We start from the raw sequence: 24,976 nt of genomic DNA, 5'->3' as shown, positions 1-24,976 counted from the left end.
GGTTTACGAGCTGCAGGAAGCGATTTATTAAACATCATTTCCAACAACTATTAAGGGGTGATCAGTGTCAGCATTATTAAACAGTTCAAAGCTTTGTCGGTCTGCAGCGTGAATGGAAAATTTACTGAACAGAAACAATTTATAAACCTTTAACAAACAGTGATTCATTAAGCTGTAAATCCTTTATTAATGTAGACAAAGGATTTATTAAAGTCTGTTTATTAAAGGGTTTATATGTTGTTTCTTCTTTATTTAGTCAATAAATTGTTTATTAGTGTTTTATAGATCACTAATAAGAATTAATAAATGATTACTAACCAACAAAATCCAGCTTCTAAACCTTTAGAAGACATATTTCTTAATTTCTATGTTACTAATTATTGTTAAAATGAGCCGGTTTTTAATAACTTATGATCTTTTATTAAAGCCAGCAGCAACTTGAGCTATTGATCAGATCAACAGATCAGTAAATAAATGAAGCTACAACAAGTCAGTGATCACACATATGCTCTGATGGTGTGTGTGTGTGTGTGTGTGTGTGTGTGTGTGTGTGTGCGTTGACTTAACCAAAGATTGGGGACATTTTTCAGAATACACACCAGTTGATTGGGGACGGCTTTGCAAATGGGGACAAAAATTACCGTCCCCATTTAGATTTCATTATAATCGTATTCTACAAGCTCCAACATGCATTTCTGTCTTAAAATCGCCACTGTCCCCAAAACTGACTTTTTTTAGATTTCGTGTGTGAGAGTGTGTGCCCCCCCCCCCAACCCCCACTCAATCTGTGTATAATTCTGCACACTGCCCCTGGTGGAAGTGTATGGTACTACATCATGCACATGTCCCCAATTTGATGATACATTTTCTGATAAAAGTGTGTCTCCACTCCTTGTTAAATATAACAAAGCTATTGCTTTTAAGGTTATCAGCAAGCAAAATGCAATCCTATACATCATGTATAGTATAGCTGTATAAATAATGTCTGTTTTTAAATGTCTTTCGCCAGTAGACTACTCTTATTCATTAAGAATTTCACCACAAACAACAAAGTTAGCACATAATATTAGCTAGGGATACTGACTTTATTCTATTTGTCTGTTGTTTCAACTGAATGACTTAAATTTTATTGTGTATGTTGTGTATTTTATAGTAAAGCTATTGAAAAAAATTGGGGTTGAATACCTCTATGGGTGCCAAGGTGTTTTTCAATTTAGATTTTTTTTCCCTCTTGTTTTGCTTTAGCTTCCTTAAAACAAAAAAGGGAGAGAAAACTATGTGAAGGGGAACAGTTACCATTATACATCTTATCTGGTCCTTTTATAACAGGAAACATATTCCACTGACTAGCCAAATACAAATTGGCTGATGTTTGTGTAGTCTACAAATACATCCTACCCCCTTCAGAATCAGAAAGCCTTTATTAGTCCCCCGGAGGGGAAATTTCATAAACTTTCTTTTCTCTGTTGTACATTTCAGTATTAACTGAAATGTACAACAGAGAAAAGAAATAATCTTTACAAGCCTCCTAATCATACTAGTGGCATATCAGTTTACATACAGAAAAGGTTTTACTTATATGAAAGTATGCATAACTAGAAATAAATACGGGCAAATATACTTGAATTCTTTTTAGTTGTTGATTTACTATTTAAGATATGCTCCTCCAAGAGTGCTACCATTGTAATGTGATGTCAGAAAACTGATTTACGATGGATTCACAATGGATTCAAGACGCTTTTTCTCCAAGTTTCCGAGTCGGAACTGTGATTTGACTGATTTTGGAAAATCCTGAATTCCAAGATGCCTGGAGATCAGCACTCTACTGCCACAAAAGTTTGTGATGATTAGATTTCTGAATTTGCTTGATAGATTACATTATTCAATCACAAGAACATTGGTTTAATAACTGTAAAATCATAGTAAATTGTTAGACCAAACAGTTAAGGTCAAGCTGACTGAATATTTTCGCCAGGCTAACAGTTATCAAATCCCACATGTTAACTACAGAGACAGCAAGGTATTCTGATCACATTGGGCATTTAACACCAGAATATTTTAACTACAGCAAGCTTATATTTGATGTGGCTAAGTTAATCGGTGCTCTGAACCTACTAATTCTATGAGCCATTCTATACAGACTTTATATCATCAAAGCACGGTGGGCACAGGTGTTGCTAATAATATCATGTTCTGCACATAATAAACAAAAGAGAGTACAAGTCCAACCTACATTGCGCTCTCCTGTAGTACTGCAAAAGTACTATTTACCATGTGTGTAGTATCTTCCTCTACATACAAAGCTAGTCCTGTGTGTTTGTCTTGGCCAGGTAGTGATAGTCTGTGTTAACTTGTTATTATAGGCTTGCTTACATATATTAATGGTCCAAACAGATAAACGGCCCCAGTTTGGATCATATAGTATGTGTATGAGTGTGGAGTGTCCCCAGTAGTATGGATAGGTTATTATGTATTAGTGTTAAAGCCGTCCAAACACATGAGTGTCCCCAGTTTGGATCATATAGTATGTGTATGAGTGTGGAGTGTCCCCAGTAGTATGGATAGGTTATTATGTATTAGTGTTAAAGCCGTCCAAACACATGAGTGTCCCCAGTTTGGATCATATAGTATGTGTATGAGTGTGGAGTGTCCCCAGTAGTATGGATAGGTTATAATGTATTAGTGTTAAAGCAGTCCAAACACATGAGTGTAGGGCTGGGCCGATAGAACAATAGCGATATGTCTCGCGATAGACACGCCATCAATATCAATATAAAATGCGTTCGATAAAACATTCGATAATTTTTTTTTTCTTCGTCGGAAGAAACCTGAAGTTTTGAAGCAAGGTTAGTTGCATGAACAAAGGCACTCGCTCTCAGGTAACCGAGCAACGTAGGGAGTAATCGCTAATCAGTGAGAGAGACACGCTAACACGCAAATCATGTAACATTATCAAGTTCGGTTGCGCCGTGTCGTTGTCACGTGTTTGTTGCTCCGCAAGGAGTGAGATGAGAAATAGAAAGTGAGCGCTGCAGTGAGCGAAGAAACTGTCGATAAAACAGGGAAAGTCAGCTCGCCAGTACGGAGTTTTTTGGATTTTATAAGTTGGACCGTAGTCAGACCAATGTGGTCTGTAACTTATGCAAGACTTTCGTCCCCACTAAGACCGGTAATACCACAAACTTGTTTAACCACCTTAGCCGCGCTCACTCTTTGGAGCACAAACGTCCAACAACCGCAGCACCACCGCACAAGCAGCTGACCGCCATGCAGAGGTATCTGCTTCAGTGCCTGATGACAAATCATCTAAAAGGCACGAAGACGTAACGGAGGCAGCGGCATATCATATAGCTAAAGACACGCTTCACTGAGCACTGAGGAGAAGCCAGCTTACAAACAGCTCTTATAATAAAAATATAACTGAATAGTTCATGTATGTTTAGAGTAAGAAGAGTGACTGAAGTTGTTCTTATGTCTAGGCTGGTTTTATAGTTCAGTCAGTGTTACTGTGCTGTCTATCATGTTTGTTTGTTTGTTTGTATGTTACTGATGTCAAGTCTACCTCAGTTTCTGCTATGTTTACAAAACACTGCACATATCTGAAAACATTTTATTCACCAGAAGGTGAATCAGCTTGTGAACTTTCTGCACTAAACCTGCAGGAAAAAAGTTCTCAGGTTTCTCTGTTTACATTTTTACTCTTTTTTTGCATTTATTATTTGAGTGTTTTCCATGGTTGTGTTGACATTTCCTTTCCTTTCTGCCTTGATAGCTGAGGGGATTATAATCAGAGGAAGGTTCAATTTAAAATAAAAATGTTTAAACTGAATGTATTTTTCTCCCGGTCCTTATTTTAAACAGGTCATAAAAAATATCAATAATTATCGATATCGACCAATATAAAACACTTATATCGTGATAGAGTTTTCAGCCATATCGCCCAGCCCTACATGAGTGTCCCCAGTTTGGATCATATAGTATGTGTATGAGTGTGGAGTGTCCCCAGTAGTATGGATAGGATTATGTATCAGTGTTAAAGCAGTCCAAACACATGAGTGTCCCCAGTTTGGATCATATAGTATGTGTATGAGTGTGGAGTGTCCCCAGTAGTATGGATAGGATTATGTATCAGTGTTAAAGCCGTCCAAACACATGAGTGTCCCCAGTTTGGATCATATAGTATGTGTATGAGTGTGGAGTGTCCCCAGTAGTATGGATAGGTTATTATGTGTTAGTGTTAAAGCCGTCCAAACACATGAATGTCCCCACGAAAACACACAACAGAAGTTACGATTTACTATTTTCTAATTTTATTCTAATTCTATTCTTGTAAGGAGCACTGCAACAAAAACAATTTCCCCTCTGGGATAAATAAAGGATTTCTGATTCTGGTGTCTAAATATGAGGTCCTTGGATGGTAAATCCTCGGCCTCCTCCTCATCCTCCTCAAAGCAATGATGTACTCCATCTTTGTAGATAACGTTAAGCATTACAATGATAACATTTGTATTTGGAATGAAATGACGTGGGTAATAGCAGACAATGATCATCATTTACGTTTTTTTCCGTGTGTCTGTCTCTCTCTGTCTCTCAGTGCTCTGAGATAGATGCAGTATATCTGCTCTGTAGGACGCCACGGCTGTTTCTGGTTGGCACGGCGACGTTAATCGATTAGTTCGCATCCCTGTTTCACCTGTGTACATTCGGTCAGGGCGAGTGAACATTACGTGTGCCCAACGTGCGTGCGATGTGGTCAGATGAGATACTGATCAAAATATCTACATTTAGGTCTGACTGTATGTGCTGACTTAAATAGCTGCATTGAATCGTGGCTGTTGCTAATTATTGATCGCAGTGTGCATTCGATGACTGACCGAGCACTGCTGAAAACACCGTTAAAACCACGCTGCCGCCTTGTTGACGGTGTGATATATGGCGACATCAACCACATTTTCAGTGGATAGCCATTATCACCTAGCAGCCACCCATCCAGAGGGGTGCCCCCCTGAAAGACTGCAGGGATGCTAGAACCGGGGAAAGTGGCATACACGTTTGTCACCAGGCAATTTGAGTCACAGATCACCAGACATCTCTGTTTCACCTGTGTACATTCGGTCAGGTTGAGTGACCATTACGCATGCCGAACGCGCTTTCGATGTGGTCAGGTGAGATACCGATCAAAACATAGAAATTTAGGTCTGACTGTATGTGCTGACTCAGATAGTTGCATTGAATTGCGGCTGTTGCTAATTATTGATCGCAGTGAAATGCCAGACACTGTGGAAACCTGACTGTGAGGTGAGCGAATGACTCCACTTATGCTGTTGGCGCACAGAGTTGACCAGGTCTGAGGTGGTGAGCTTTCAGCGCACTTTTACGCTGCCGGCGCAGACCAAAATGGTCAAAAATTCCAATCCGCCGGCTCATTATGGCGACACCTCCCCCCTACTGCACCGCAACACCTCTGAACGCCTGGGTTTACCAAAATACCAAGTGCGCCTGCCTGCGCCGGTCGAAAATACTACTGCGCCGATGGCGCAGCCTGCGCTGCGCCGGTGGCGGAGTCGAAAATAGAGCCCTGTGTCTCTTTCTGTTTCCATTTTTTTTTGTAATAATTGATCTTTTTGTTAATAAAAGATCAGTGAAGCTGCAACAAACGTGATTCTCTTCAGACTTTATTCCCTGTGTTCTGCACCTGTGTGTGGGTCCCATTCTCATTGGTTGGAACATTTACTTGTAATATATTCAACTGTCCTCACATGTTTTGTGTTAATTCAGTTAGTATTGACATAATTTCAAGAATCTCCAACCTCCAAATCAAATGACTCCCCTAAATGGGGGACTAGACACATCTCAAGGTGTGGAATCTCTGCCTTGGAAGAAACGACCCCAAAGATGACTTCTATCAGAGTTTGTGTATAGCCCAAGTCCCCAAAGGTTGCTAAAATATCATTTGTCCCCAATCTCAAGGTAAAAAATCATACTGGAAAAAAGAAGCTTTAATCAAAAAAAACAAGTGATTTTTGTATTGTGGGCATCCTTCCACATCTGAAAATGATGGCATCTTCTCTCTAAACCATGACAGAACAGCAAAAATGTGGGTGTCCCCAAAAGTGGCGTGTTTTTCCATTCGACCCCAAAGGTGGTCTAAGTACGTATGTGTGTGTGTGTGTGTGTGTGTGTGTGTGTGTGTATGTGTGTGTGGCACAGTGGTGGTGAAAGTCTTTCCAGATGTTTTGTTCACCAGATGAGAATAATCCATTTGCCTCAGCGGGCCTGATGTTTCCACGCGAGCTCGTGTGTCCTGCGTGCGTCCACCTTCCTTCTTCTTCCTGTGTGACCGTGTGTGTGTGTGTGTGTGTGTGTGTGTGTGTGTGTGTGTGTGTGTGTGTGTGTGTGTGTGTGTGTGTGTGGCGCTGTCTTTGAGGAAGGAACCCCACGTCGAGCCGGGTGATTAGGCACGCTGTGCTAGTCACAGGAAATGGAGTAGCTGACGGACAGGCCGAGTGCATTATAGATGAATGCCGTGCGTTAGCGGCTCCGAGCCCCCGCCGAATATCTCTCAATTTCCTCTCTGAATGACAAAAGAAGCCACGCACAATTTCCTTGATCCGGAGCATTTGTTTAACTGCGCCCTACCCATTTAACCCACCCATTCAATAGTCTGTCTAGTAAAAGGAAATTTAGACAGTGTCAATTTATACAGCTCCAAGGAAGATCTGATACCGGCAGGCAGGGGCGGCCATGATACGCCTCTGGAATCCACTGAGAGATTTATGGCGGTTAAGTCAGATTTCTCCTGCGAGCTAAATTTAGAGCCGTCATTAAATTTTACCCTAATATTTTTAAAGCCTCAACATCTCCGTGCCACAGCCGAGCTGCGCCTCTCAAAGCCGAGCCTGTGCTCCACAAAGATTTCAAAGTTTGATGGTCGAAAGCGGCGGAAACTTAGCGCGAGGTCAGAGATCGCAGATTACAGTGAATATTTGATTTTTTTAAAGACGCTGTCATTTGTCAAATATCCTTATATCGCAGCTCGGAGCTGTCATCTTTACAGCCACCAACCCCCCCTTCCCTTACTGTCTTTGAGTTACTGACAGCTCATCTCAGCCGGTCACTGCTCGCCGTCTAGACTTTGAACTCACTGTTTACTCCCATATCTGTTGTTGTTGTTGTTGTCGTTGTCGTCGCTTTGCGGCAGACCAGTCGTCGTAATGGTGAGCTGCAGCCGAACAGCCGCCTTCAAAGACGCAGACTGGGGCTGGTTGGTTGCTTTCAGAGGGAAAATCTGGCTCGGAGGACAGTTTTGCCGCCTGTCACCGCAGATTTAGCTCATCTGTTAACACACGTTTTGTCTTTTTTTGTTCCTTTTTGACTCAAATAGAGGTTGCTGATAATTCAAGCTTTTTGACTTCAGCCACTTCAGACGAGAGGACGCATTACAGATGAATTCACCAACCAGAGTTTTGACTGTGTGTGTGTGCGCGCGCATGTGTGTGTGTGTGTGTGACACCAGCTCATGACTAATTTCATAATTAATTGCCTTTTGGAGGACCTAATCACATTATTTGACTCTCTACTGTAGGTTGTGTGCCAATACAGCGTAGCCCGTGGCTTAGTCACAGTGTGCTGGACTCATTAACAAGGTGGTCCAGAGGTTGTCAAACACACACAAGGCCTGCGCGCTGGAGAATACACACTCTCATATAACAAAAGCTACATAGACGGCACATCCAGGTTTTTCTGTGCTCCTCCGTGCAGCGATTTAGAGGTTAAAAGATGCCCTCTGGTGTATTTGATAAGAATTTGAATAACTGGCTGCTTAGATTTCCCTGGTGGTGTGTGAAAACAGGCCCCTCCTGATGAAGTTATCGCTTGTCACGCAGCTCCTTCTCCTCCTCCTACACTCAATCGGAGACAGATTATTAGAAAAATATGACATGATCGTTTGTTTCTGAAGGTCTTCGGTGTCTGTTTACGTTAGAAAGACGGCGAAGGGCGCGCGTTCGTGCTCAGATTGTGTGTGTGCGCGCGAGGGCGCGTCGGCGTCGACATGTGTGCCGGCATCTCTGTTTCCGCGGCTTAATTATGACGTTACCAAAATGGGCAGTTTGCTCTGACACCCCGCTTGCAGAATCACACAGCGGACAGTCTTAAAAGAGCTCATTAGCTCTCTCTAAAGAGCTGTTTACTGCACATACACACACGCACAGTAACAGGCAGCTCTGTTGATGCAGATGGACGCCGAGTGTAATGAGAATGATTAGGCTTCTCTATGTGGAGGCTGTAGGAGGGGGAGACGGAGAAAAAGCGCTGGCAGACTTGACGCTTCAGAAGGTGGAGAAGATTTCTGTTGGATGTTGTTTCAGCTGAGTGCACGATCTCTCCCTCTCTCTCTCCCTCCCTCCCTCCCTCCCTCGCCGTCTCCCTGCAACACAAACACACACACTCACTTTTCGGCTCGCGCACGTTGCCGCATGTGTCCGTCCGAACGCTTTGCAAATCTCCCTCGGGCCTTAAAAAACCCGTTGAAAAGATTGCGCGAAGAATCAAATGAGGTTGAGGCTCCGTCGAGGTGCTGCAATCAGGAAAAAAAAAGGGATGAATGGAAAGAATTCAGCCGCTCTTCAGGAACGCCGGACGACTCTTTTAACCGCTGCGATACGTGCGATCCTGTAACCCTGACGATGGCGATTGTAGTCAAAACGCACTCGTTTCAGCATTGAAGCTCGGGCAGATTGAGCTCCACAAGTAGCAGAATTCCTTTCATGACTGCAATACCAACAGGGCCTTGAAAGTTTTTGGAAATGAATGGGCGACATTCAACGACGCTGATTGTAATTTATTTTTTTTTTTATTCACGCCCAAAGAAAAACACTATGATTTCGAGTTGATTCGCGTCATTGTTTCTCACTCTGACGATGAATCCAGGGACTATTCAGTGACTTTCAAGGTCTTTCAAAGTGAGTAAAGGAGCGCAGTCAGTCAGGCTACCTTGAACGTGTTTCCTGGTTGACCCCACCCTTCCTGCACCACCACATTTAGTGACTCTCCTTTGCTTGTTGCCCTTGGTTTACATCACATTGAATTAGAGGATACACACTGAATGAGTCCAAAGTCAGTCCTCCTCCATCTCTTTCATTTGTTTTGGAGAAGGAGCAGCGAGTTCAAAGCGCTCAGTTCAAAGCGTCTGTCCTCATTTGAATAACGTAGAGTAATCGCTATTACCTTATTTAAATAGTGCAAGTTATCATTTGGCCTTCATTTGCATTGCTAGGGTAATCACTGCGTCTCTGCATTAACCTCATTATAGAAGAGATGAAAGCCCTGATGGAGCCTGACACACTCTTTTATATATGTTATCTTTATTAATGATGGTATTAGAAAGATTCATGTTTCTTTAAATGGAGGACATATCGGAGTGTGATGGAGTGTCAAACTATGTGGAGAGAAGAGCGCGTGTGATTCACAGGGTTTGTTTTATTTTGTGTTTCTCTCCTCCCGCTCATCCCCCTCTCCGTCCTCCACCCGCACTTCTTCTGTTTATTTCCAGCTCCGTCCGTTTTTCCGTCCGCGTCCCTGCGCTGGAAAGTTGCACCCGAGCGTCGGCTCTTAAAGCGAAGCCCAAACAGGCCGATTCATCGTGACCACCTTAACACGTCATGATATTTTCACTTTGTCCTCCTTGAGACGTGCGTTAAATTGGTCTTCAAACAACATAAATGCTCACATCTCACTGCATTTCTTTTAATGATTTGGAGATTAAATGTCTTTTTAATTCCTGCAGTCCCATAATCCTGAATTACCCTCAAAAATCACTGGTGTTGGCATAAATTAACTTAAATTTGAATAAGCTTGTTTAAGAAAATGAACATTATTTTGCATATTTTCAGCTCATATTTGTATATTATTATAGTATATTATAATATAGCCTATTAACATTTATGTTGAAGTCAATAAATGATTTTTTAATATACATTTAAATTTGTGATTTAATGGAAGCTACAATAAATTTATGGCATCATCGCTACACTCGTTAGCTAGCTGGGTATTGGGTATTGTTCAGTTACAGGTTAAAGCTATCAAGCTAAGGCTAGCCGTGGCTAACTTAGCTGTAATTTGTCCAGAAAATACCAATCCAGGCAGTTTGGTTTCAGCTTCATTTTGTAGTTAATTCACATTTAAGGTGCTGCGTTTGTGGAAATTATACAAATATATGCCGTAATATTTTTATTTGGTAAAACATCCGTTCTCGTGTCAGTGTTATTTTGTTAAGCGATATTGTAAAGTACCACGTCACTCCATCGTACACACGAGTCTGTCAGGTCCCCGCTATGGAAACGGGACTTTATCATTATGTTAGTTAAGGGCCAAGGTCGAGCACTTGATGACACGGTCGCCACTTGTTGTCAATGATTCGATCACTGAATGGAAGGTGGCTGAATGCCCGTTAAATGACATGTGAAGGTGGATGTTTCTGCAGCAGAATCAAGAGACACATGGCAGACTGACCCCAGAGTCACTGAGGCAGCTTCATAGCAAGCCTGTGCTTCTGCAAACCTGCAAGACGAGACGCTGTGAAAAGACGTGCAGCGACTGTAGCTCTTGAATCTGATGTAAGGCGGGGGGGTGGACTGGGGGGGGGGCGGGCTGTGGATTAGCGGGAGACAGCATGCACTGATGGCTGAAGACGTGGCTGAATCTGGCTTTAGAGCCACGTGCCTTCCACTTTCTCCTCAGCTCCATATTATCTATTCACGCTGACGAGCTAATGTAGAAATAATACAAGATCTCGCGCGCGCTGTCAATGCAGCGTTTCGCTTCTGGCTGCAGATCAAACATGCAGCTCGAGAATACGATCGTAAGAAACAACCCCGGCTTTAAAAGCCCTTAAAAATGTTTTATTTACCCTGCTTCCATCACACAGTTCAGCAGTTCAACAATGATGTTATTCATTGAGGATTATTTTCGGTTCACGCTGTGTTGGGATTATATCGTGTAAGGGATAATAGAATAAACAAAGTGTGCCTGCCAGTTATTGGACGAAGGAACCAACTCTTTAGGATCCTTACATTGTATTTATATTAAAAAGTAGCTTATAACAACAGTACAATGCTGTGTCCAAACCAGGCTGCTATTGAAGGATTGTTTTGAAACCTTTATTTGGCCTAAAGCCTCATTTTCTCTTATTTCGTCCAGCTTCCCCGACTTGTAATTTTCTCCTTGAAATACTGCCCTTTTATAGCGCTGCTTCCACTTAATATGTTCTCAATATTAAAGGAGCCTCCCAGCTAATACAAAACTTTCCTCTGCTCAGCTCTTTGTCTGAGGCGCTCCTGCTCGGTACACTGGGAGGGTGACAGGCTTGCCAGCCCCTGCTAGACTCCCCTCGGCTAAAATGTTGTAAATTAACACAATTAGCAGATCGCCATTCTGCTAATTAGCCACTGGCGTCTGCCGAGAGGCGGCTAGAGAGGAAAATCAGAGAGGAAATAGGAGTCTGGGGATTCCCCCCTCCCTCCCTGTGTTGTTACCAAACAAACACAGGGCCTTGGAAAAGAGAGCAAGAGAGTGTGAACATGTATGTGTTTGTGCCTGTGTGCTTTTTGCTTGTGTGTGTCCGTGTTTGCAGTGGCATAAATGGAGGGAGGAAGGGAAGATTTGCTTCTCCATGAATGGATTTTATTGTGCATGCCTGCTTTACTCGCACAAGCACAGAAACACACACATAAACCAATTCTGAAGCAGGCATTGCTCACCAGACCCCCAGCTGTGGATCTCTACATGCAGCCGCTGCCAGTCAATAAGTCGGAGGAAGCAGCCTAAATGACACCGATATTATCCTTTATTTGTGTGCACTAAGTCAAATCAAACGGGGTTCAATCTGCCGTGCGGCTGCTGTGATTACGCCCCGTCCAGCCTTTGATAGCGCCACGGCTTTGATAGTGAGACAACGATGGAGTCGCTGTGTGACTGTCAGTGTTTGCAGATGGCATTGGCTGGGATTAAAGGAAACAGTGGCTCTCCAGCCTCCTGAGGCAATAAAGGGGAGAGCCAGGTGAGTGTGTCTGAGATGAGATGGAGCAAGGAGGGAGGGGAGGAGGCGAAGCAAGCACAGAGGGAGTAAATAAGAGGAGGGCTGGCCGCGAAGAAAGAGCAGAAAGGGAATGAAAAGGAGAGATATATATCAAAATAGATGGAGTCAGAATAAAAGGAGGTGAAGAGAAATAAAGGAGGATCTAGCAGGAGGGGAGGTGGAAAATGGACGACAAAAAAAAAAGCAAAGGAGAGACCGAGAGGAAAGACAAGGCAGCAGGGAGGCATAAAGAAGAGAGGCAGACAGAAAGGTAAAGAGAGCGGCAGAGAGAGAGGTCAAGGTGGAGCTGTGCAGACAGGAACTAAGCTTGAGACACAGTGTGTTGTAATTCATTGCTTGCTACAGCTACTGTGTGCGTGCCTGTGTTTGTCCGTCTGGGTCAGTGGACGTGAGCTTGTGTGTGCGCGCGTGCACGTCAGCACGCCTGAATGCAGGCGTAGATATTTTTTTTTTTTTAAACGCCTGTGTGTCTGAGCACAGGTTTGTGTGTGTGTTCGATGAAAGCGCCGTGAGCGGAGGAGGGGGGTGGATGCGCGTGAGTGTGTGTGTTGCTTTGTGGCACTCGGCGCGGCGCATTTTCAAGCCCATCTCCAGCCACCTCAGATGAGCCGGGGATTATAGAGTGACCCTCAATGCCTCTGTCTTATTGGTCTGGCCAGGGTGCATTAGGCTGCCGTAACCAGCCGTCCCACCACCCCTCCGTACCTGCAGACACACACCCCGTCCTTTTTATGCTCTGTAAAATTAACCAGCCTCCAGGTCAATATCGCCTTTTTAATTGACCGCCTTCCATCACAGGCGGTTTGGAGGTGTTGTCATTTTAATAATTGCTAAAAATGATTTTAGCATGTCAGCGTGTTCACGTGTTCGCTCTGTCTCCGTTTCTCTCAGGCTTAAAGATGCAGTGGACCCCCGAGCACAGCCAGTGGGCCGAACAGCATTTTGACATCTCCTCCACTACGCGTTCGCCAGCCCACAAGGCTGAGGCCTACAGGGCGGTACCTGGCCACCTGCAGCGCTCAGCCAACTACCAGTACGCCTGGGCCAATGACGACATCTCGGCCCTCACCGCCTCCAACCTGCTCAAGAAGTATGCCGAGAAGTATTCCGGTATTCTGGAGATGCCGGGCTCTTATCCCGAGGCCCCCGGGGTCCCAGGAGTGATGAATGGCCGGAAAGGTGAATCAGAGCCCTGGCAGGATGGCGTCTATCCCATGAGCTGCATCCCAGAGGGGGTTTCAGTCAGGAAAGGAGGGGTGGCGGCGGCTTCAGAGGTGGTGTCTGGCATGTGCAGCTCCCCAGGCCTGGCCTCCAGCACCCTGAGTGAGCCCAGCTACTCCAGCAGCAGCTGTGGGAGCCACACTGCCACCGCCCTCCACTCCTCCTCCATGCCCTCTCAGGAATACGGCCCTGCATACAGCAGCTCCTACCTGCACAGCAGTTACAGCTCCCAGTCTGCCCCCGCCCCAGCCCTTCCCTCCCCACTGCACAGCTCTGGGCTCCTGCAGCCACCCCCTCCACCGCCCTCCCACCCCACATTAGTCCCAGCTTACAACGGAGGCTCCCCCAACTTGTCTAGTTATAATTACCCCCCAGCAGGCTACCCAGCTCAGAGCTCAGTCGGGCCAGGGTACAGCCCTGGGGGAGCACCCCCTCCTTCCTCATACCTCCCCTCAGGCATCGCTGCACCTACACCCCTTCCCCCTTCTTCTGCTTTACCTGGATACCCATATCAGAGCCACAACCTGACCCCAATTGCCCCCACCCCTCTTAACAGTAGCTCGTCCAACTCACTGAAGAGAAAAGCCTTCTACATGACAGGCCAAGGAGAGCTAGACACCTCTTATGCTAACTTTGGCTACGGCCAGGCTCGGAACTCGGCCGAGAGCCCCATGTACCGGATAGCAGACAGCAGCAGTGTAAATGGAGGCTCCAACAGCGCCAGCGGTGGTGGATTTGACAGAAGTGCCGAAAAGTCGTCTTTACCTTTTAATGCTCAGAAGCAGTCCACGATGTCCTCAGAGCAGCAGCAGAGGAAGTACAGCAGCCAGGCAACAGGTGGGCCACTGACTCCACCAGCCTATGTCACCTCCACCCTTGGGGGTTCCCGCTCAGCAGACTCCCTCGTCAGCTTCACCTCCCCTTCCCTCAGTGAACAAGGTGCTGATGATCACCGTCTGCACCTCTCCCACTCAGCGCCAGGGCCTACCTCCTCCTCGTCCACTTCCTCCACCCGGCCTGCTGAAGAGCAGCTAAAAACCAGTGACCCTCACCTCCTAGACATGGTTACCTCTGAAATTGTTCAGCAGGGGCCCCCAGTCGATTGGAGTGACATTGCAGGACTAGAACTAGCCAAGGCAACCTTGAAGGAGGAGGTCCTGTGGCCCATTCTGCGCCCAGACATGTTCAGCAGTTTGGGACCCGCCCCTCGGTGTGTGTTGCTGTTTGGCCCCAGGGGCAGTGGCAGGACGTTGCTGGGTCGCTGCCTGGCCAGCCAGCTGGGTGCACCCTTCCTCCAGCTCAGCGGTTCCACATTGGCCACCAAGTGGCTGGCAGACGGAGAAAAAATTATCCGAGCATCCTTCCTGGTGGCGCGCTGCCGGCAGCCCTCGGTACTGTTCATCAGTGAGGTGGACATGCTGCTGTCAGCCCACCTCAGTGAAGAAAGTCCCATCAACCGGCTGAAGGGGGAGCTACTTGCCCAGTTGGACTCACTTCTCATGGGCTCGGGCGAGGACGGAGGCAACCAAGTGTTGGTGGTTTGCTCCACTAGCAGACCCCAGGACATGGACGAAGGGCTGCGCAGGTACTTTGGTCGGAGGGTCCTCGTGCCCCTGCCGGACAGCACAGCCCGACACCACATCGTGAACCAGCTCCTGGCTCAATCTCAGCACAAGTACTGCTTGAGTGAGGAGGAGCTGGCGCTGCTGGTCCAGCGTACCGAGGGCTTCTCCGGACTGGACCTGGCCAGACTCTGCCAGGAGGCCCTCGTCGGTCTGTTACACGTCTCTGCACAGGGCATGGACATGACGGGTATGATGCCCCGGGGACAGGTCAGGCCCCTTGCCTACCAGGACTTTGAGAGTGTCTTTTGTAAGTTCCAAGCCAGTATATCGCAGAAAGAGATTGACACGTACACTGAGTGGAACAAAATATTCGGCTGCAGCCAGTGAAAAGATAGATTCCGCCCTTGAGAAAAAGAGGCATCCACAATTCCTCCCCTCAGGGCAGAAGCATTGTGCTGGAGGGAAAGGCACACAGAAGGCCAACACAAGCCCACTGAGTTCTCACAAGCAGGGTTTAGACGCACTGAGAGACCTGGTTTGATGAGGCAACTGGCAGTTTTGCAGTTAATGAGCAAGAGTTTTAATTTGAATGCGTGACACTCCAGAAAACCAGGCTTTGTTTACACATTGCAAGCAAGTTGGCTTCAGAAGAGACGCCCCAGTGTCTGTGTATATACCTTTATGTTCTTGTTCTTGAGATTTAGTTGGCTATCCAAGTGCCTGAAGTGGTGCTTTCCGATTTTCTTTCTTTATTTGCCTCACAATCTACATTCATGGCATGAGCTGATGATTATTAAGAGCTTTAAAACTTCAGCAGTGAGTCTGAAAAACACAGATTGACGGTTGCCGTCGGTGGTGGTCAGTCACTCTTTATTGTCTTGCTAAGAGCAGCAATCCATCAGGGCAGCAGTAGTCTGGGCCCTGACTCACGCTCATCTCTTCTGATCCTGCGTCTGCAAAACAAACAAACGTAACAAATAAAACTCAGGAAAGCGTTTGTGAATTGTACAGTACCTCAAGATATTTTGACGAAAAGCACTAAGATCTGACGGGAGAATCCAAGGTGGTTTGGCAGTTTTGAGAAGCAGTGTTAGGCGTACCTCAACTGGCTAGGACAAATAGCAAAGAGGTGACGATGAATGTACTAGATATGTTCTGGAACAATGGAACATAATCAACAGTGAGAGTAAAAACATTATTCCTTTTCTTTCCTCACAGCAGGTGCTTCGGTTACCTGTTTCTACTTGACCAATCCTGAAGCTTATTTCCATCGCTCTTAAAAAAAAATTCAAACCGCGCTGCCCACCTTTGTTGTTTGGGGGTCTTAAGAGGTGTTGGGGTGTTGGGAGTTGTATATTTATTAAAACAACCATAATCAACATTGTTTATATTATGTGATCTAGGCTATGTGGTTTGGCTGCATGGAGGCTCCATCGGTTTGTTGGCTAACATGTCCGTCACGTATCCTCTGATGGAGATGAGCCTGATGCTAAGAGCACCTCCAAAAACTTTAAAGGAACTGTTCGACATTTTTTGGAAACACACTTAATTGCTCTCTTACCAATGAGAAGAAGTCAGTTTGCTTAGCTTGGCAGCTAACCTAGCTGTGAGGTAACAAACGCCCAATGAAAGGTGCGAAAACATCCATTTGTAGCTAAGCTAAGATATGCTAAGCTAAGCTAAGCTAAGCTAAGCTAAGCTAAAGGGCTTCTGTTGGACAGACGGATATGAGAGTGTCATCTAACTCTCAGCAAGAAAGTGAGCCCAGTTTATTATATCTCTTTGTGTCGGCCTTGAATTAAATGTTTCACTTGAGTTTCAGGCAGAAATGCTGCATTGGATATCGGTTAAGCAGCTCATCTGATGTGTTCAAGGGAAATCTGCTTTCAGAACACTAAACTAGCCTCAAGGGAAGCTAAATCCAGATGTCCTGCTAGGTTTTGAATCTGATAGGTCTCACAGCTTGGATGTGCAAGTACGGATTGTGCAAAGTTGGCTCTGTCAGTCACACTGGGCTGGATTAGCTGGAGGACGACACACAACTCCTGTCATTTAAATTCAGTCCGCGCATGTCTGTGATTTAGCACGGGAAGTTGAAAATCAAGAGTAAATTATTGTTTCTGCCAGAGGTCAGAGGTCATTTGACGATCGCAATTCTGCTCGATTGATCTCGGTAATGCAGTTAGCATAACCAGCGGTCGTGTGTGTAGTTAGCAAAACTGTAAAAGACACCATCAGAAAATCTGTTTTAGTCAAAACGACCACCCCGGACGACATAGTCCAATCCAAACCCATTGCTGCCCATCTTTCGCTGTATTTACACCGAAGCGTGCAGTCTAAGTGCATTTGGACGCATGCTTCAGCTGACTGGGAAGCTCTGAGTGAGGAATTTTGGCACTGGTCTTCATGGTTCATACCTGAGGGTTGTCTGTTGCCCATTGTATTGCATTGGAATGTATTTTTGTGTCCTCCTGGTCACAGTGTTGGACTCCTTTAGCTCTGCTGCTGTGACACGGGAGCGTTAAGATGTTTAATGTACGTGCACTAAAGCATTTTGTTTGTGTTTTGCTGAAATGTATCAACGCCGTTGGCGGCCCTTGATTGGTTTTGTTGTCTGTTGGATGTTTATCCCTAAAGGAGATTTCTTTTATCTGATTTACGCTTTTATTGTACGTTTTGTTTTTTTTTTTCCCAACATGAGCGGTGAAGCCGAAGCTCCACGCTGCATGTGCAGGCCCACTCTGTGGCGATGTCTCTGGTCTGAGGCAGCGTCAGTGCAGCACCTGATGTGGGGGGAAAAAGTTCTGCTGAGCATCAGCAAAATTGACGGAAAGGAAAGACAGCCAGGCAGTGTGGCGGCGGCACAAGGGGAAAGCAGAGTGGTCCGTCAGAAAACCACCCTCAAAACAATCTGTACCAGAATTCCTTCTGTCAGCAAATCCTCTGGAGAGAGAGTCCCTTTAGACAGAAAAACCTACTAATGCACTTCAGAGCACACATCAACAGCACAGGCGCTCTCTCTCCACGCTGACGAGCACGACTTGAAACACGCCGGTCAACGCTACGCTTGTTTGTTACGTGTTTTGTGGTCCTTCTTTTGCGTCTTGACCTTTTTCTACATGGTGTTTAAACCTAGCTTTTTGTTCCCTTTTTTCTTTTTGGAAACCTTTCTTTAAACGGACGCTAAAGTTCTTCTTTAAAGCATTTCTACCTCATGGCTACAAAACACACGTGGTATTTGATTTACGTCTTTCCAAATGTCAGACATTTGTGAAAAATGCATTGAAACAAAAAAAGAAGACGACGAAGAAGAAGAAGAAGAAGAGGAAGAGGAGAGAATAACACCATGAAGTTTTGCGCAGTCTACCTCAGATGACTGTACTTAAAACATTTAGCTGATGGTGCAACCGCAGGCTGCAGCATAGCCTAGTGTGTGTGTGTGTGTGTGTGTGTATGTGTGTGTGTGTGTGTGTGTGTGTGTGTGTGTGTGCGTCTCTGTCACTGTGTGTCAGATCCGAGCTGTAGGCAAAACACACACACACACCTGATAACACTGACGTCAAGAAACACACTCACAAGCGATTTGTGAGGAAGGAACAGTTGGGGTCGACCTAAAGGTGACCTGGAAATGTATAATCCAATACATTTGCTTTAATCTTTTGTGAACTACTGTGGTTGTGCGCGTGTGAATGTGTATATACGTGGGCACACTCTTCTTTTTTTTATTTAGTGTGTTGAATTTTATAAATTGTTAGTATATATAACACACTTGCACAACTTTAAACCAGAGTGTAACGTGTTTCTGTTGTACATACCTATACATACAATACAAAATGCACCACTTGTTTATATGTGTGAATATGTTGCCATACTTGCAGTCAACTTAAATGTATTTTCATGTAATCTTAGGTACAAGCAGCAACAAACAATTCATTAAAGACATTTTCTTGGGAGATTATATCTTGTACATCTTTTTTTTTTGGTCACATTAAGGCTGTGAGGGATGAATAAACGAGTGGTAATAACAGAATTTATTTATCAGTAGGATGGAAAAATATATGTATTGTCCTGGCAAAAAACAGCCCAGCTGAAAAATCGCCTTAATGAGCCTTGAGTTAGTCACCCTTGTGTGCAATTATAAAACGGTCCGTGTTGCAGGAAGCCAGCGCTGTCGCTTCTCTCATTAAAATGTAACAATTCATTTCTCTTCTCTGTGGTGAGAGTGGCAAGACAAAAACATTAAAGCATTAATTATCTTTCTCCATCGCAAAGAATTCGGATTACTTAATGAAAATGATGTGCATTTGCCCAGCACATTTCCAAGGTATCATTATATAGCTGCTGCTGAGGTGTGGGAAGCTGCTGTATAGCCTCTATAATTATCTGTGAAAACTCAAACGCTTCACGAGAGGTTAGAGTGCACCGGGGGCTGCTGTTTTCTTTAGTTTTCCACTTTGAAACATGCTATAGCCATGATCAGAAATAATTTATGGCGCAGGCTTTTTTTTTTTGTCCATCAGATATGAAGCTTGTAAATGTTTTTCTTCCAGATTGTGAGCCTAGAGGACAACCAGCAAGAAGAGACTTGATTATTTTGCCCGTGTTTATTTATTTATTTATTGCTGTAAGTTTCATAAATACTGTAGCAGCAAGCTGGTCTGTAAATAACCCGCATTCACAAAGCTGCAGTTGGTCTCGGCTCGACGCAGCAGGGGGACTGATACAGGAAATATTATCGACAAACTGACCTGCAAGTTTTTATCCAAATCAGGGTGCAGCAGGAAAGTCTGCTGCAGGTGTATTCTTTAAGGCTGCACAACAGTACAGAGTGTGTGTGTGTGTGTGTGTGTGTGTGTGTGTGTGTGTGTGTGTGTGTGTGTGTGTGTGTGTGTGTGTGTGTGTGTGTGTGTGTGATGAGCTGGTGCATGTGTGTGTGTGCACCCCGGGGTTATCTGCCACAACACCGCCGCGTCCACTTTAAAGGCTCCTCACTCCTGAAGCTTCGCCTCACACCTCTGCTCACTCTTCACGCGACAATTAAAATATGCAAAGTGATCATTTTCCTTAAGTAGTCTTAAATGTGCAATCCATTCAAATATGAGAGGAAATTGCCCACAGCTCGCAAAAAAAAAAAAAAACTGAGGTGGTTGAACGGGGGGTAAAGAAGGAATAAATTATGCAAATAACACAAAGGACTTTACCACTTGAAAGCCTAATTTTCCTATAATCAGCACACTGTCGCCTAATATTTTTTTCCCACCTCTTATTAAAAGTGACTGTTCTTTTGCCGATCATCAGATGGCTCTATCTGTCCCCGGTCTGTGAAATGACTGCAGCCTGCCAGACTAAATGCTAAAGCATTTTGCTGGAGCTTTTAGATGATGGTCACATTCCCACACAAGTAATTATGCGTCGGAGAGTCCAGAAATAAGGTTTAATTATACAGTAATCGTCTGTGATGGACACTAGGAAGTGGTGAGTACCGCCAGACTGCAATCCATCAATGACAAACCTCTGGCCAGTTTTAATTCCTCCTCATTTGCATCCTAACCTCCACACCAAGTTGCGCAAACGCTGTTAAATGTTAATAGGACCTGTCTCGCCACTCAAAATGAATGCTTAAGCCATTTTTTAGTCACTTTTCTCTCCACCCCCCATCCCTCTGTACCACCACTCGCTCTCGTTTCATCTCTCTTTATCTAGCTACCTCCATAACCCACTCCCTTTCTTTTTATTACTTTCCAAAGCCATCGACTTCACGCCGTTCTCTCCTTTCCTGTCATCCTTCCTCCAATCTTTCACTCGCCGCGGCCCCTCCTCCCTCCCCCCTCGCAGGCCTCGCCGTGGAGGAGGCACAGAGCGGTCACTGATGCACTAATTGGGAGCAACACTTACAGTTTTATCTCCCCCCACCACTAATAGCGGTCTGCACTGAAGCAACTCACCTTAGGATGAGGAATGGATGGATGAGTTGGAGGTAGGAGGCGGTGCTGGCGGTGGTTGGTGGGGGGCTGGTCGAGGCCTTGAATGAGAAATTCCTCCATGCCGACCGCGGCGCAGACTCAGTGTGAGATTGGGCCCTCAAGCCATCATGGTTAATCCATATCCCGCAGGACCTCGGACTCAATTCCCCGCTTCATTAATTGAAAACGATGGCCTTTTTTTGGTGTGAGTGAATAAAACAAGGCGCCATCTCTGAAAAAAAAACATTTTGTCTGGTTTTGTTCCTGAAGTGTCGGCAGTCTCATTATGCCCCTGTGCTGCATTTCAAAATATGCTATCATCTTTGTCTTGATTGTCTCCCAGCGTCGGGAGAGATAAATACACACGGCGCTTTGCTGTGCTGATGCCAGGACTGTTTTTCAGTGAATCATTTGAAGTCTTATCAGCCTTTATGGAAATAAAGCCTTTGCCTAATAAACTGTTCCACAGGCTTTGGGAGAGTAGCACATAAACACCTTTTTTCTCCTGACAACGCCATCATTAGCGCATCTTGTTCAATGCTTTACACATAATTGGAATCAACATCTATTGTTCGTGTTCTTGACCTTCCACTTGTTTTCCAGCAGACACTCAGAAACATTGTATTACTGCTGAGAGGGAATCTTAACTAGGAGAACACATGCTAAGTGCCTTTGCTTTGTTTTATCAGGGGCACATTGCTTCACTTTGAATAGAACTTGAAAACCCATACCTTCCTGGTTTAATGATAAAAATCCTGCCGGGTATTGTAACGTACAATTGAAATTAATCGCATTGTCTGCTTTCCGTCACATGACACCTGTCCGTGCAGGACAACAGTATGGGTGCAGCACAGGTACTGATATGCATAAGTCCTAAACTGCAGCACAGATGTTATAGAAAGTGGAATTATTGAGAAGCGAGCAGTGTTTTCAAATATTGCTCTCAAGTAAAAGTCCTATATTGTGCTTAGCTGCTACTTACGTAGCTTATCAGCAACATTTTTGGCCCTAGCAGGCAGCTGTACTCAGCAAAACACATCTAAGGATCCGCTGTGCACTGCCTGCCCGCACCAAGGTGGTGGAGACCAAAACCAGGGCTAAAAGAGAGCGCCTGGGTTCATCAGGTGGACACAAGCACGCCCCCAAATGGTCATTTTAGCTAACATTAGCCACCATTAGCCTCTGGTCATGTCAGGGCATGTAGCCCTGATTGCACTAAACTGAGCAAGTTTATCTCTCATGCGTTTATCTCTCAACTTTTTATGTGCAAGCTTGAAAGTGTCCAAAGTAAAAGCAGCGCTCGTCATGTCGGAGGAACAGCCCTGGTCATTGGTGTATCACATATTATTGATTTTTATTCATGATGCTTAACATGTAAGTAGAATTTCAGTGGTGTGGTTGGTTGAGGTGGCGCTACTTTATATAATAGTTTAATCAATATTAATGCCTTCTGTTTTACGTAGTTGTCATATGTTTTGCAAAATCTATCAAATCTAGTGGAGTAAGAAGAGCTGGAAGTACCATATAGCATAAAAGAGTACTCGAGGCCTGTTCTGCTGCACACACGTCCAAAAAATGCTCTTAAAATTCAACTAATATCGACATATCCCGCATGTGTTAACGGGAAAACGCTCAGTCCGGAGCGAGGCCTGCTCACAGAGCTCCGACCTGGCTGAAGATGAAGATGTCATGAACCGGCCTTCACCTTTCGCTGCTGCACTGAGGTCCTCTGCGGTCCATAAGAACATCTCCCATGCAAATGCTGCTCTTGATTATGCTAATATATTATTATGTTAATGCTGCCCAACTTTAATAATGCATGATTTGGGCATATTGATAAGTGCATTGCATTTATTGTCATGCAAATTCTGTTCGACAGCAAGAAGCAACATTTAAACAGCGTTTCTCATCAGAATAAAGTGCATTTGTTTAGGCCTCCATGTCTGATCCATCGCTCACTGTTCCAAATCAGAGCTGTTCTTCAGGTTTAACAGCTGGCTGTGATCAACGCAGCTCTTCTCTTACGAGTCTCCTGTTCAGCCATCATCCACATTCAAAGGCGGCAAAAAACCCTGATCCATTTGATGGTGCGGCCCCCTCGCTAACAGGGAGCCAGACGTGAGTCATCCTCACTCCGAAGCCCACCTCCCTCGGCAGAAAAACTTAAAACGAGCCTTTCCGGCGTCACAGGAGGGTACCTTCAGAAACACTCTCTTGCTTTTTTTTGCGTGTGTGTTGTCAGATCGGCGGCGCTTGTGGAGTGTTCACAGGCACTCGGGGATGGGCTGTCGTGTTAGCGGTGAGTGGCAGACCGACCGACTGACAGCCAGCGAGGTTGTCTCTGGAGGATTCCTACTGAGGAGGTGTCGCTGAGTGAACTATCAGGGACTGTGATGTGCATTAGGCTGTGCGAGAGACCTCTACAAAGACAGGATTTTTTTTTTTAGAGTGGGTGGGGGTGTTTTTGTTTTTTGTGGGTGACATTATGAGAGATTCATTAGCTGTCTACCTTCTTTCAGATCATTACTCATCAAAGCCTTTCATCTCTCTCGACAGTGATGGACAGGTTGAAATAACTCAATTCCTGCCTCTTTGATTGATTTTATAACAGCACATACTGTACCAACGCCATCAACTGATCATCATCTGATTTTTTCCCCCCTGGCAGCTCAACTCGTTGGATTTTCTCCACAGTATACGGTGCCGGAGGTGCGCTTTCCTGTGTGATTTTCTCCCTGCTGTAATGCCACATCGTGTATAACTGCCGATGGAGACATCCAATTAGTATCCAGTCAGGCTGTGTTAGCTTAGTTAAGAACACACACCTACACACACTCACATCACATGTGTCGCAGATGTACAAACACACACACCCACACACAGGCGAGGGGCGGATGCACACGGAAAATGCACACAACCACTTGCTGTTTCCACATGAGTACACTCAGCGGAGATGGGGGATGGGAGACCTGAGATGCGAGAGGAGAGCGGGGATCGTGGCTGCGGCGGCGGCAGCGGCAGCGATGGTGGTGGCAGTGCGGTGGCAATCTCACCCAATCATGTGTGCTGGGAATGACTTCATTAGGAGGCCCTGTAGAAGTCCGGTGCCTGGGAATTGCGTTTGCGGTGGGGATTGCAGGGAGGAATGAAGCGGAGGGAGAAGCAGGAATGAGTCCTGAATCCCTCTTTTATCTGGCGTGTGATGGAGAGATCCAAATCAACAGCTGTCAGTCAGGTGGGCCCCAGGGTGAAGGCCTGTGGCGGTGGGGGTGGGATGGGAAGGGGAGATCTGGTGGAAGTCTGAAGGGGGGTTGGGGTTGGCGAGGACAGGGCCTGACTGACGGGGTGAGTGTCAGCCTTGGCTCCTCCACAGGTTTATCACATCACCTGCTGGTTCACAGAGCTGATCTGCATTGTTGGAAATCAAAACTCTTCACATTAATACGATCTGGACTCGTATCATCAAACCGCTGGACTGAAGAGGAAGACAAATCCCACATTTATTCTCCCGTATGAGCATGTTCGAGCCCGTTCTCACAGCCAGGGCGAAGAGTCTGGATGTATCACCCAGGGCTGTAGACACAAAGTCCTCAGAGGGGTGGAGGTCAGGGTGGAGTGTTGCTCTTTCATCCAGGAAGCCGGGGTTTCATGTCCCCACGTGAAACCAAAAGTCAATGATAAGTCATTTAGGTGCCTAAAAGGAACCAAACAGCCACAGTTTCACATCGTTAGCCACGTGTCCAAAAGGCTTTTCCTAAATCGACATTTTCTCAAACCTCATCAGAGCGACTGTTTCACATCGTTAGCCGCGCTTCAGAACGGCTCTCTGGCAGGAAGGCTTTGCATGTCGCGCACAGATGCTACAGGGTACCTTGTGGCTGTATGAGACCCCGAGCGGCGTCAGTATTTGCTGACCTGGGATCAGAACGTGTTGGTTTTTGAGTCTCACTGGTCATGATGAATAATATGCTGTCTGAAGCAGTGTGTATAATCCAGAATCGAGTACTTTCAGCCTGCTGTTTGCAAGCTGCTGCACTCACAAGATGGAGTTTACACAAATAAACCTTTTAAAAATGAATATTTCAAATGGTTTGGCAGGAAAGAAAACAGGTTAAAGTGAACTCTTTGCT

At 45.4% G+C, this 24,976-nt stretch overlaps 2 protein-coding genes across 2 annotated transcripts in view; one reads left to right on the top strand and one right to left on the bottom strand.

Moving 5' to 3' along the window:
* LOC139352057 (fidgetin-like) overlaps positions 1-18,840 on the top strand; it is a 35,935-nt gene extending 17,095 nt beyond the window's left edge. Inside the window, exon 3 of the mRNA XM_070994103.1 lies at positions 12,989-18,840. Within this exon, the coding sequence (XP_070850204.1) occupies positions 12,989-15,270 (2,282 nt within the window). The 3' untranslated portion in view covers positions 15,271-18,840. The remainder of the gene's footprint in view (positions 1-12,988) is intronic.
* LOC139352059 (grancalcin-like) overlaps positions 1-24,976 on the bottom strand; it is a 142,265-nt gene that overhangs the window by 12,235 nt on the left and 105,054 nt on the right. The gene's annotated exons all lie outside the window — the stretch shown is intronic.

This window comes from Chaetodon trifascialis, chromosome 24, assembly GCF_039877785.1.
Source record: "Chaetodon trifascialis isolate fChaTrf1 chromosome 24, fChaTrf1.hap1, whole genome shotgun sequence".
NCBI classification, from domain to species: domain Eukaryota; kingdom Metazoa; phylum Chordata; class Actinopteri; order Chaetodontiformes; family Chaetodontidae; genus Chaetodon; species Chaetodon trifascialis.
Note: the sequence above shows the minus strand (reverse complement) of the source record. Positions and strands in the feature narration are given on the sequence as shown.